At 51.0% G+C, this 11346-nt stretch overlaps 1 protein-coding gene across 1 annotated transcript in view; it reads left to right on the plus strand.

Annotated features, from left to right (window-relative positions):
• Positions 1-3674: 3674 nt before the first annotated feature.
• LOC104409011 (G-protein-signaling modulator 1-like) overlaps positions 3675-11346 on the plus strand; it is a gene marked incomplete at its 3' end in the record, with an annotated part of 30043 nt that continues 22371 nt past the window's right edge. The window contains exons 1-6 of the mRNA XM_010018777.1: positions 3675-3733; positions 7088-7309; positions 7818-7953; positions 8243-8385; positions 9902-10025; positions 10959-11075. Coding sequence (XP_010017079.1) covers positions 3714-3733; positions 7088-7309; positions 7818-7953; positions 8243-8385; positions 9902-10025; positions 10959-11075 — 762 coding nt within the window. The remainder of the gene's footprint in view (positions 3734-7087; positions 7310-7817; positions 7954-8242; positions 8386-9901; positions 10026-10958; positions 11076-11346) is intronic.

The following is an 11346-nucleotide window of genomic DNA, read 5'->3' on the forward strand; positions in this document are numbered from 1 at the left end:
AAAGGACTTGCTGCAATACTACCACCAGTAAAAGTGTGTGGAGTGGAAACCTTCTCCAGATGCGCTGGTGGCACAGAACTGCATCTGCAGCACCTCACGTGCTTCAGGAGATGTGAAGGAAGCTGGCCTAGAGGCTTGGAACTAGTCCAGAAGCTGGGAAGGATGGGGTGCAGCGTTCACTATTCATCTGTGGCCCTTCCTTTCCAAACAATACAAGAGGTTTTGTTTTCTTCACCTCACTATTAAGGTGATGTGTAGGTCAAAGTGCCCCGGGGGTTCTGCCCTCCATTGACTGGAGGGAAACCAGCTTCTGTGGCTGGTTTCGAACTACCAGTAGTCACAAAAATGCCAGAGTAATTTCACATGTATCTTGACTTGTTTGTCAGCCTTCCCTGCCAGCCCGTGCTTGATACAGAGCCTTGTGGTGAAGCTGCCTGGCAGGAGGGGATTGGTGCTGATGTGGTGGGAAGCGAGGGGCTGTGCTGCAGGGAGGAGAGGCACTGCTGGGCACGCTGCACCAGAGCTGGCTTGGGAGGGAGCTGAGCATCCTCACTAGTGCTGCCCCTGCAGACCAGAGCAGGTTAAGGGCTGTGTTGATACGGACGTAGGTGCAGGGGAGGGAACAAACCATCCCTGGGGAGCTGGAGCAGCTCCTCCCCACCGTGTTACCCCGCGGTTCAGGCACTGCCTGCTTTCCATGTACAGTGCTGTGCTGAGGCTGGGAAGGGGGGGTTCCTGAAGGGGAATAATTCCCAGCTTGATCACGTTCTCTAAGGGTGTGCTGGCAGTTAATTATTTAAATGCATATTTAGTTAAGCCAGTGAATAGACATTTACACTGAGCACCTGATACACGTGATCCCTTCTGACTGGCAAAAAGTGTGTAACTGCCCCCGTCATCAGTGCTCTGAAATTACACTTGGGTTTGTGCGCAAGTCAATCAGGTTGCAAGTAAAATGCTAAAATCTGTCGTTTCATTAATTCATATCAATAGCATCACTAAGGTGGTTTGGGGGTTTTTACTACTGTTGGTGGTTTTGGTGTTGGTTTTTTTGTTTTTCCTCCACTCTAAAAGCTTTGGGTTTTATTCCTGACTTTAGAACTCCAGGAGCTCTGATTTTTTGTCCCCCTTCATATGAATCAAATACCTGTAAATATAATTTAAAGGCAGTTTCACCTGGTCTCTTGCCCCGTGAGGCTTCTAGCATTTAAGGCAGCAGACAACTGCCTCTTGGCTCTGTCTTGACATGATTATTTCCCGTGCAGCTTGATGGATTTGCAGCCAGCAGGTAAGTGCTGTGAGCATGGCAGCCCTGAAGGTGTGAGAGGGAGGGCTGGAGGGAGACAAGTTTAACTTCTGAACACTGTGTGGTCTCCTCTGTCTCTGCCTGCCTGGAGCAGATGGGCTGAGGTGCAGACCTGAGAGGTGGGACGTTGCTGTGTCCTTCTCTGGCTCCTGTGGCCGTATCTCCTGGCTGCAGGAGCTGTGGCAGCCCTGAGCTTCGGGTCAGCACGTGGCCCGTGGTCAGCTCCTGGCTAAAGGCCCCCTGTCCTGTTGTTTCCCAGCTGAGCAGGGGGAGGGCAGTGTGGTGATGTCCATGCGGTGTTATTGTCTTGGAATATTTGGCAAGGGAGACCCAAGATTTGGGCTAGAGCAGGGTGTTAGGAGGTCTGACTGTAGCTCCAGGGTTTGGAATGCAGGTTATGAGTAGTGTTCCCCCTCTGGGGACCTGTATCATCACACAGGTCCTAATTACAGTGCTGTTTTGACAGCAGTCATGGAGATCACTGTTAATGGCACTGATAACACCTCACACTCCTCCTTTGGTTCTCACTTGGCTGTGTTCTTGGCATCCCCAGTGCTCCTGGGACCCACACTGCCTTCTGTGTTGCTTGAGAACGTCTGATGTGTACAAGTCCTTGAGTTTTGTCTTTTGTGAAGGAATGCTTCTGCTCTTTCATTCTGCCAGCCAGCTTGCCAGGCAGCCAAGAGGCAATCTGTGATAGAGATCATCATTAGCTGCTATCTGACAGTGATGAATGACCCTGGGAAATGTTGTTGTTAAAGGCAATATCTGCTCTTCCTGTTCTTCTCTCTCTCTGCCTTTCGATCAGTTATCCTTTAAAGAAGTTAAAGAGGAGGGAAGGTGGCCCTCCTCTATGTTGAGCTGGGAAGTGACTTCCTTATCCCTGTCACCACACAGTGGAAGGTGACCCTTTTCTGCCTCATATGACTGTCAGAAGAACATCCATTCCTGGGCTTGAAGTTCCCAGCTGTCACACTGATGGGGGCCGAGTGATCTGCCAGCATTATGCCACTCACTCATTCCTCCAGCAGACTCCTGTGCAGATTGCCAAATCATCTGCGCCCAAACACTGGGTTTCTGTTTGGTCTCCTTCTGCTTTTAAAAAATTGTTCTTTTGTTGTGGACCTGGAGTCTGGGATGTGACTTCTGGGAATACTTGGATGGAATTCTGCCTATTGGGAGGAACACACAAATCTGGGAGTGCTTTGCACTGATTTAGGGCAAGGCTTGTGAACAGGGGCCACTTCAAGTGAGCTTCCCCCCTCCCCAGGTCTCTGCTCAAACCCTCAGTCAGGGATGAACTGTGCTGCCAGCAAAAGGTTGAATGGAGTGGGAGAGTTGTGCTAACAAGCTCCGGTGTTTTAGCTGTGGAAAAGCAGCTCCTGTTCTGCACTCTCTCTTCTGAACCACACCAAATGGCCAAGCCCAGCACCTTCAGCTTGTCAGCAGTAATTTGCTGGCTCAGGAGGGCCTGAATCTTCTTTTCTGTTATTAAGATGTGAATAGTATGTACTTGCTAAGGTGGTGCAGGCCCAGATGTGCTGCGTGTGTGCCAGCAGGGGAGGAGGTTAATACGTGGGGGCTGAGGGGTAGAAGGTTGTGCATCTTGGATGGGGATGGTTTGGAGCCCGTTTAAACGGGCAGAGATGTGCTCTGTGGGTTCCACCTTCTGTTCATCCCCAGTGTGAGAATTGCTCAGATCATTGCTGGAACCTGCAGCGCTTCCTGGGTGGCAGATGGATGAGGCCCCTTTGGATCCTGGGAGTGCTTCTGCCCCAAAGTGAGCCTCTTTTGGAGGAACCCTCTGCACCTGACAAGAAGAGGAAGTCTTTCTGCTATTGAATCAAAGAGGCACCAACAGGAATTGCTGATGTGACCCCAGAGGCAATGTGTTTTGGGAAGAGAACAATTCAGAAAGGAGGGAGCTGCCTTGTACCATCTCATGGGCTTTTCTAGGGCCCTTTTTCTTTGGGCAGCACTGAAAGTGTGTGAGTGAACCCAGACACTCTTGTCCCTGGATTTCAGCTGTGGACTCTCCCATCTGCTACCTGAAGCCAACAGCAGGCGAAGGACATTGCATTTCTTAAAGGAAAGAAGACGTTACCTTCTCTGGGTCTCTGGAAACAAAAGCAATGCTCCTTTCCCCTTTCAGTGACAGCAGAGAGAAAAAAGTGTCCCAGATAAACACAGTTCCAGATTCCAGTAGCGTAATGGTAACGTTGAACTGTGGAAACTGGAGCGCAGTGCATGTTGTGCAGACATGAAGACGCCCTCAGCATCTTTAAAACCCCAGATGCTGCCTGGGAACTTACGGGAGAGACCTGTCTGGAAGATCGTTCCAAGCAGACCCCACTCCCTCTGCCTCCTGCTGCTGGTGGGACTGGAGCTCTGGGTCTATGTCCAGAAAATGCACAACCTGCAGAAGAGGTAGGAGAGGGCTCAGGTGTTGCTGTGGGAGGAAGCGGGGCTGCAGCTGAGTCTGTCAGGATTGATGGGTTTCTCCTGTTGTTACTGGTGGTTTTCCCTTTGCCAGTCTGTCAAGGTGGGTCAGGTTGGCTCCGTTGAACAGCAGATTCCTGTAGTCACCCTTCTGGCCTGTTCTGACGGACAGTGGAGCTGTGGCCTTTGGAAGCTGTTGTACGTGCAGTGTTTTGATGTGCTTGAGTTTGTTCATTGACCTTTAGTTGGTTCCTCTGCCCTCGGCGTTGTGTTTCTGGTGGCTTTTAAGCCTGCAGTGGCTGAACGGCACACGAAGTTGCTTCCCTAAACCAGCCCTGGCTGTGGGGCCCTGAGGATGTGGGAAGGGCAGGTGGGGTTTAGGAGTGGGTTGTGTTTCTATTAATAACTGCTGTGCTGGAGCCTGGTCCCTTCCCATGGCAGCAGCGTGATGCAGAGGAAGAGCCTCCTCTCCCTCCTCCTTGTTTGCGTCGCTGCCGGCCTGGGCAGTGATGTTAATCGGATCAGGCAGGTTCTCTGCAGGGCAGCCTGTGCAAGGACAAGCAGATTGTAACGAGAGGCTGTGTCACCAGGAGGGCACATCACTGTGCTGTGCTGAGCACCTCCCATGGGAACACCAGGAAAGCACCCGGAGAGTGTGTGTGAAAGTGTGAGCGTATTGGAATGTGGCTCCAGGGCACAGGTTTCACTTCTGGTTGATTCCACTGGCAAGTATGGCCTGAGGGAGATGCTGCCCTTGGAGGTGTAGCTGGGTTGTGTTGCTGAAGGGTTTTCTGTATTGAGGGGATGGGAACCCTCATTTCAGCCTGTTGAAATCACAGGTTTGGTTGGAGCTAGGCTGCAATGCCAAGAGTTAGGGAAACTGGTCTCCAGCTCAGTTTTCTGGCTGTTTACACTTGGTGAACTCAGTTTCTTGAAGAGAATCTGGATATTGGGAAGAGTTTTGCTTGTGTTGAAATTTGAACTGGTCATTTTGAAATTTGCTTCTGTCTGCCATGTTCTAACTGGAATCCACCCTTAATTCCTGTGAGAGTGGCTCATTCCTGCATCTCAGCTGCCTGAATTTAATCTGGCTGATGCGAGTACAAGATGTTCCTTGTCTGTCTTCAGTCCCAGCCAGCAGGGATTTGTCAGTACCTGATGATGACACTGGATAACCACTCTAGTGATCTGCAAACCATGAACGTGCCTGGGGACTGGTGGAGGTTTGGTGTCATCCCCAAATGGTTCCCTCTAATTCAACATGCTGTAGCAGAAGCTCATTTTTACTCACTTCCATGTGGCCTGGCAAGAGGATCAGCAGAGAGAAATTAACCAGTTTTAGTACTAACAGTCTGAATATTTCTATTTCCCCTGTGAAACAGCAGTTGAGGGACTGATGCTGCACTGGCACCATGAGCAGCCTCATGTGCAAGTGAAATAGCCACCCAAATGGGGCTTTGCAATGAGCTTGAAATCAGATATTCATGGGGAGTCTGAGGTGGGAGCTCGGATGAGCTGCCTCAGTCCTGTTCTCCCTTGTGTTACTCAGTGGTTTTGGGGACAAATGAAGAGTGAGGCATGAGAGGTCACCACAATGTTTGGAGAGAGAGTTTCAAACCAGCTCTTTCACCATTTTCATGTTCATTGTTCTGTTGTTTGGATAGTCCTTGTGGGTTGTCCTCTCTGGAGGATGCCATTGGGCTGCCAAGCGCTGGGTGTTTGGAGCTGTAGGGAGCCAGCTCAGCAGGGAGGCTGCCAGACAAACTGGACTGGATTTGAGGCGGTTTATGCACTGCTCACAGAGGAACTGGCTTTGTTTCCTGGCAGCTGAGAAAACACCATCCTGCCTCTTTGTAAGAAAAATGTATAATGAATTGGCATTTCATATGTGCATCTCCCCAGGCCCCTTGGCAGCAGGCAGAGGCAATGCTGGAGCACAGCCCTGGAGCAGGAGGAGCTCTGCCCCGAAGTCAGTGGGTGCAGGAGGCGTGTGGGGGCACGGTGGACATTGTGCCCTCAGGGAGAGGAGCCAGAGCAGTGCAGAGTGCTCTGGGTTGGCCAGCACACCTCAGCCTTGGTTTGCAGAGACCCTGGCTCATCATAAGGGTGGTTTGGGGGAAGCATCTTCTAACCTGCTACAGGAGGTGTCAGCTGGGCTGCTGCTATCGCAGTGTTGATGAGCAAGTTGTTCTCTTCACTGTGACCACAGTTAAACTTCCTGCAAGTACTCTTTGCCTGAGAACAGAGTAGAAATGGGTTTTGGATGCTTATTATCTTCTGTCTGCCCCTTGCTTTGCTGATTCTGGACAAGTGAGCTGTGATTCTCCCTGAGCAGATGCCCACCTTTGACCTACATGGTTTTGCCTTTTAAAAATCCATTGAGCAGAAATGAAAAAGCCAAGAGGTGTCAGAACAGAGGAGCAGGAACATGCTGTGTCCATCTGGCTTGTGAAGGGGCTGACTCTGCAGAAGCTTTCAAACATGTGCTCTGCCCCCTCTGAGAACTTTGGGTACGTGTGGTCTAGTGGGGACAGTTGTCACTTGGAAAGCACTTGGAGCACTCAGAGGAGCACAATCCCTTCTCTTGAAGCAGCATCCCTGCTCTCACTCCTCTCTGCTGGCTCCCACTGACAGCACAGCATGTGCCATTGCCAAAGGTGCTGAGAAACACGAGGGAGGAAAGCTGGGCCGGAGGCTGATGTGCAGTGTGCCTGTGGAAAAAGTGACAGCAGGAGAGCTAATGAGAAGCAGACACTGAGCACTGGAAGCTGCTCAGCCAAGAAATTCTGCGCAGTCCAGAGTTTCCTCTGATATCCAAGAAAAATGTGTTATACCTTGGCTACCCTCTTTGTTACCCCAGGAAGGTGGTGCAGGATGGACAGTCTGGGTACGTGGCTTGGGCAGATGCCATGTTGCTCTGGCCGTGTGTGTGCATCTCGAGAGCCAAAAGCCCTGAGTTTCTTGTCCAGATTCCTACTGGGAACCCAGGGGCTGCTTCTGGCCACATGCAGAGGTGGTCTGTAAATGCGGATGCTCCTGTGTCTCTCATGCCTGGTGGGCTGCTTTCCCTGAGGGGCTGAGTGCCCACCACATCCACTGGTGTCCACAGCACTGAGGTGTGTGAGCTGCGTGTTCCTGGGTTGTTGTCACCCAAACTGTGTTTGACCTGGGGCTGGGGCTGGGGCTCGGGGCTGAAGGCAGAGAGGGCTTCAGGTTTGTTTCCCTGGTACAGTGAGTAAATTAAAGGTGTACAGTAAAGGAACCACAGTAAAGGAACCATTGCATGCAGTGTGGTGCTCTGCAGTCCTGCTCCTCTAGAGATGGTGGTCTTGCTTTTGGCAGAATGGAGGCGTCCTGCCTGGAGCTGGCCCTGGAAGGAGAGCGCTTGTGCAAGGCTGGGGACTTCAAGGCTGGGGCAGCCTTCTTCGAAGCAGCGGTGCAGGTGGGGACAGAGGACCTGAAGACTCTCAGTGCCATCTACAGCCAGCTGGGCAATGCCTATTTCTACCTAAAGGAGTACTCCAAAGCCCTGGAATACCATAAACATGACCTTACCCTGGCCAGGTAAGCATGTCAGCAACGCTTCGTCCTAATTGGATGGGCACAGGCTCATCAGTGGGGTCTGAACCCAGCAGCCTGAGGGAATCTGCCCCAGAAATAAGCATCCAAAACTGGCTCTGAAGCATGGGGTGTCTGTCCTGTGGAGAACATGGGAGGCAACAGGAATGGGCCAGCCACCTTCAGAGCAGGGAGGTGGGGATAGGGATATGGATGTCAGGATGTGGAACAAGAGCAGGGCAGTGTCCAGTTCTCCTATCCCCAGGTACTCATTGTAAGTACACCTGAAGTCAGTAGAGCAGTTCACCTGATACAGCACAAGAGGGAACAAGGATCTGTCCTCAAAATAGAGAGAGCCCGTATGAAGCACTCCAGCCAGGGGGTGTGCTGGGAGCTGCTGGAGGTTGTGTACACACCGTGCAGTGCTTGCTGCGGCTTGAATCCTGCTCCAGTAGCTGGTGAGTAAAGGTTTTGAGCTCTTTAACACCTCTTCCTTCCTCCCATCATCTTGTAGAACCATTGGGGACCGCATTGGAGAAGCCAAAGCAAGTGGAAACCTTGGGAACACATTGAAAATACTCGGGCAGTTTGATGAAGCTGTTGTTTGTTGCCAGAGACACTTGGACATTTCTCAGGAGCAGGGAGATAAGGTAATCAGTTCATGGTATCCAACAGGAAATATTTCCTAGCTTTAAAAATAACCTGCCTGCAAGTCAGTAAATACGATAAGGTGAAGGTGGGCTTTGGGAGGAGGTGGAGTGTAAAGCTCTTCCTTCTGGCTGCCATCACAGGTCTCATGCTGCTCACAGCAACAGCTGCCATGACAGTGAAGATGGGAAAGGAAAATGTGGCTTTGACCTCCTCTGCCCAGCAATGGAAAGGTCCATATTGGGATGTGAAGTGTAATACCTTGCTGCTCCCTGTTCTTCCTCCCTTTAGGTAGGTGAAGCCAGAGCACTCTATAATATAGGAAATGTTTACCATGCAAAGGGAAAGCACTTATCTTGGAACATGGCCCAAGACCCAGGCTACCTGCCTCAAGAAGTCAAGGAGACTCTACAGAAAGCTTCGGAATATTATGAGTAAGTATTTAAGCTTGGCCAACCCTTTCTCCTGCAGAGAACAGGGCTGGTCAAGCATCAGTGGCTGCTAACATACACACAGGTATTCCTTGGTTCAGCTTCTCCTGCTAAGTTCATAATCTGCAGCTGTGGTGCCTCTGTTCTGGTGGCAGCTTTCAGGTTACCTGAGCTCTGATAACCATTGGGCTGCTGAGAGCTGCAGGGGTGCAAGATGACAACTTTTGCTGAGTCCTGTAGAAGCATTTCTCACAGGGGGATTTGGTTCCTGGGCCACTGAGGATGTGGAGCTCTGGAAGATGTTTGCTGCAAAGAATGAGTCTGTGGGCTCAGTGCTGTGAAAAACCAGGCAGCTGAATGAGATTCTGCATGTTATAATGAGTGAGGAAGATTCCCCTGAGATGCCAAGTTAAAATGGCAAATTCATCTCAAGAAAGGTGAGAGAGGGGCTACAGGCTTTTATAGAATCAGAGCTAAAACTCTTCGTGGCATTGCCTTGCTAAGGACTCACTGTCGTTTGGAGTATGATTATGCAATTAAGTACAACAGTCTGCTCCCTCTCGGAGCTGTATTTGGAAGCTGCGTTGTCAGCTCCTGTAGCCCCTGCTGCTCCCTGCTGGCCTTGATGAGAATGGATCCCTGTGTGTCTCCATCACTGGGACCGCGAAGAGCCAGGGGAAGAGGCTTTTGCTTGGAGTCCTGGTTGGACTTCTTGTGGCTCTGTAGTTTATCTTGCTTGTATCATCCTTCACGTTCCTCAGTAGTTTCTCAGATCAGCCTGTCCCACGCAGGAAAGTTGTCACCAGACTTCTGGGCAAATGTTTTTCTCCTCCTACTTCAGAGTTTTGCTTCAATAATGCTGGGGGTTTAAGAGCCTTTTTAGATGAAGGGAGTGACAAGATCTCATATCCATCCTCTCACATCTGAGGATGTGATAGCGCCTATATATAACTTGCCATCCTTTTTCCTGAGAATGGTGCACGTAGCACAGCCGGTGGGTAGATTTGTGCTGGCTGAGAGCTCTGTGTGTGCTGTATGTGTAAAGGGTGGAAAAAACAAGGTAAGGAAATGCTGGGAAGCTCCATAAGCAGAGCCCTGGCAGGGGACTGGATCTTGTCTCTCTCCACAGGTTTTTCCCAGTCCTGCTGTAGGTAATCTCCTTTCTCCTGTGCTCCTGCTTCCCCCCTGCACAGTGAGGTGATTGTTTCTTATTTAACGTGGGATCCTGTCAGCCCATGTGTGTGCGAGCACTTGTGAGTACCTGGACACAGCCACAGATTGCTTGAGGTTGAGAGAGCAACAGGGACTCACACCACTGGATCTGCACAAGCTCTTAGAGCTGCAGCTACTGTGGATCTACCAGACCTTCTCCTGCCAAGGGGTGGCTGTGCACAGGGTGGTGACTGGGGAGGGGAAATGCCTTCTCCAGGGTTAGCTCTCCTTTATGGCGTGGGTTTCTTTGCTGTGTCTCCTGCCGTTGCCTGTTCTCACCAGATGTTACTGCTCTGGTTTCTTTCAGGAGGAACCTGTCCCTGGTGAAGGAGCTGGGGGACAGAGCTGCCCAGGGCCGTGCTTATGGCAATCTTGGCAACACCCAGTACTTACTTGGCAACTTCAGTGAAGCTATAGCCTTCCACAAGGAGGTAGGAGACTGCTGTGCCTTCTCCCTGGGTCCAGGGGCTGAGACTGGATGTTGGGGAGCAGCTTTGCTTCTCACCACAGCCCAGGAAGTCCTGTGTGTACCCCTGGGTCTGGCCCTGTTGTGGTAACTCATGTTAGCGCACACCTGATGAGCAGCTTGAGGGAAGGGTGCTGTTGGCTTGGAAACCAAAGGAGATACTCAAGGACAAGTTGCAGCTGGGCCTAGCAAAGCTTTTCTGCTCTTAATTTGTATCCTCCTAGATTTTAATAAATGCAAGCCATGGATTTAATTAAGCTGTTGGAAGAGCTGTTGATAAGGAATAAATGATGCTTGTAGAACATAACTCTCTATAAAGCTTTGCAGAGGGGTGAGGTGGCACAGTCCCTGCTCCATTCAAATGCAGTTCAGCTCCTGTTTCAGTTTCTTTGCAGTGGAGGGTGCTCAGCACCTTAGAATGTCAGCCCTGTCAAAGCTCTTGTGATTCTTGAATGCTGGGACAGCAGCCAAGCAGGGCTGTGGGAGAAGGGGCTTGGAGAGGGACAGGAGAACTCTACGTAGTATTTGGGACCTGCATGTTAGTCTGGTCAGCCACATCCATCCACAGCCTGACCTATAGCTCCCTGTTCTCCTGTTTAGTCACCTGCTGAAGCATATGCATAACACCTTTGCACTTTAGTTAGAGAGATGTGTGCTGACCAGGCTGAAGTAGGACTTCGAGGAGGATGTGATGTTACTCCCGCTTTTCCAAAGACCCTTTCTGATGCTGAATTGCGAAAGAGGGAGATTTCCTGCTGCATCCGGCCCCAGCAGCACATGCATCGTTACCTTGGTGGGTGGGAGCTCTGCAAACCAAGATTAACCCCCCAGAAATGGTGCTGTGTGACAGAAATCTGGTAGTGTCCAGCCTGTACTCACCAACCTGTGTCTGCTGCAGCGCCTCGCTATTGCCAAGGAGTTTGGGGACAAGGCAGCCGAGCGGAGAGCGTACAGCAACCTGGGCAATGCACACATCTTCCTTGGGAGGTTTGACATCTCTGCTGAGTACTACAAGTAAGTGCCAGGGGCTAAGGCAGACTCGGGGCACATGTCCCCTGGAGATCTTGACCTGTTGCAGTGAATTCACAGGCTCAGGGGGATGTGATGAGGGACCTGGAGGCCAATTGCATGTGTGGTGCTCAGCAGTGGCGAGTAATGCAGGCAGCTGATAGCCTGCAGTGTGTAACAGGCACCAGCCTCAGTGCAGCACATGCTGAAGTGGTGACTTCCCTGTCACCTTGTGGGAGTGCCTTGCAGTAACCGGCTCTCTTCATTCCTGATTTTTT

This window comes from Nestor notabilis, unplaced genomic scaffold (assembly GCF_000696875.1).
Source record: "Nestor notabilis isolate BGI_N333 unplaced genomic scaffold, ASM69687v1 scaffold24507, whole genome shotgun sequence".
Lineage (NCBI taxonomy): Eukaryota > Metazoa > Chordata > Aves > Psittaciformes > Psittacidae > Nestor > Nestor notabilis.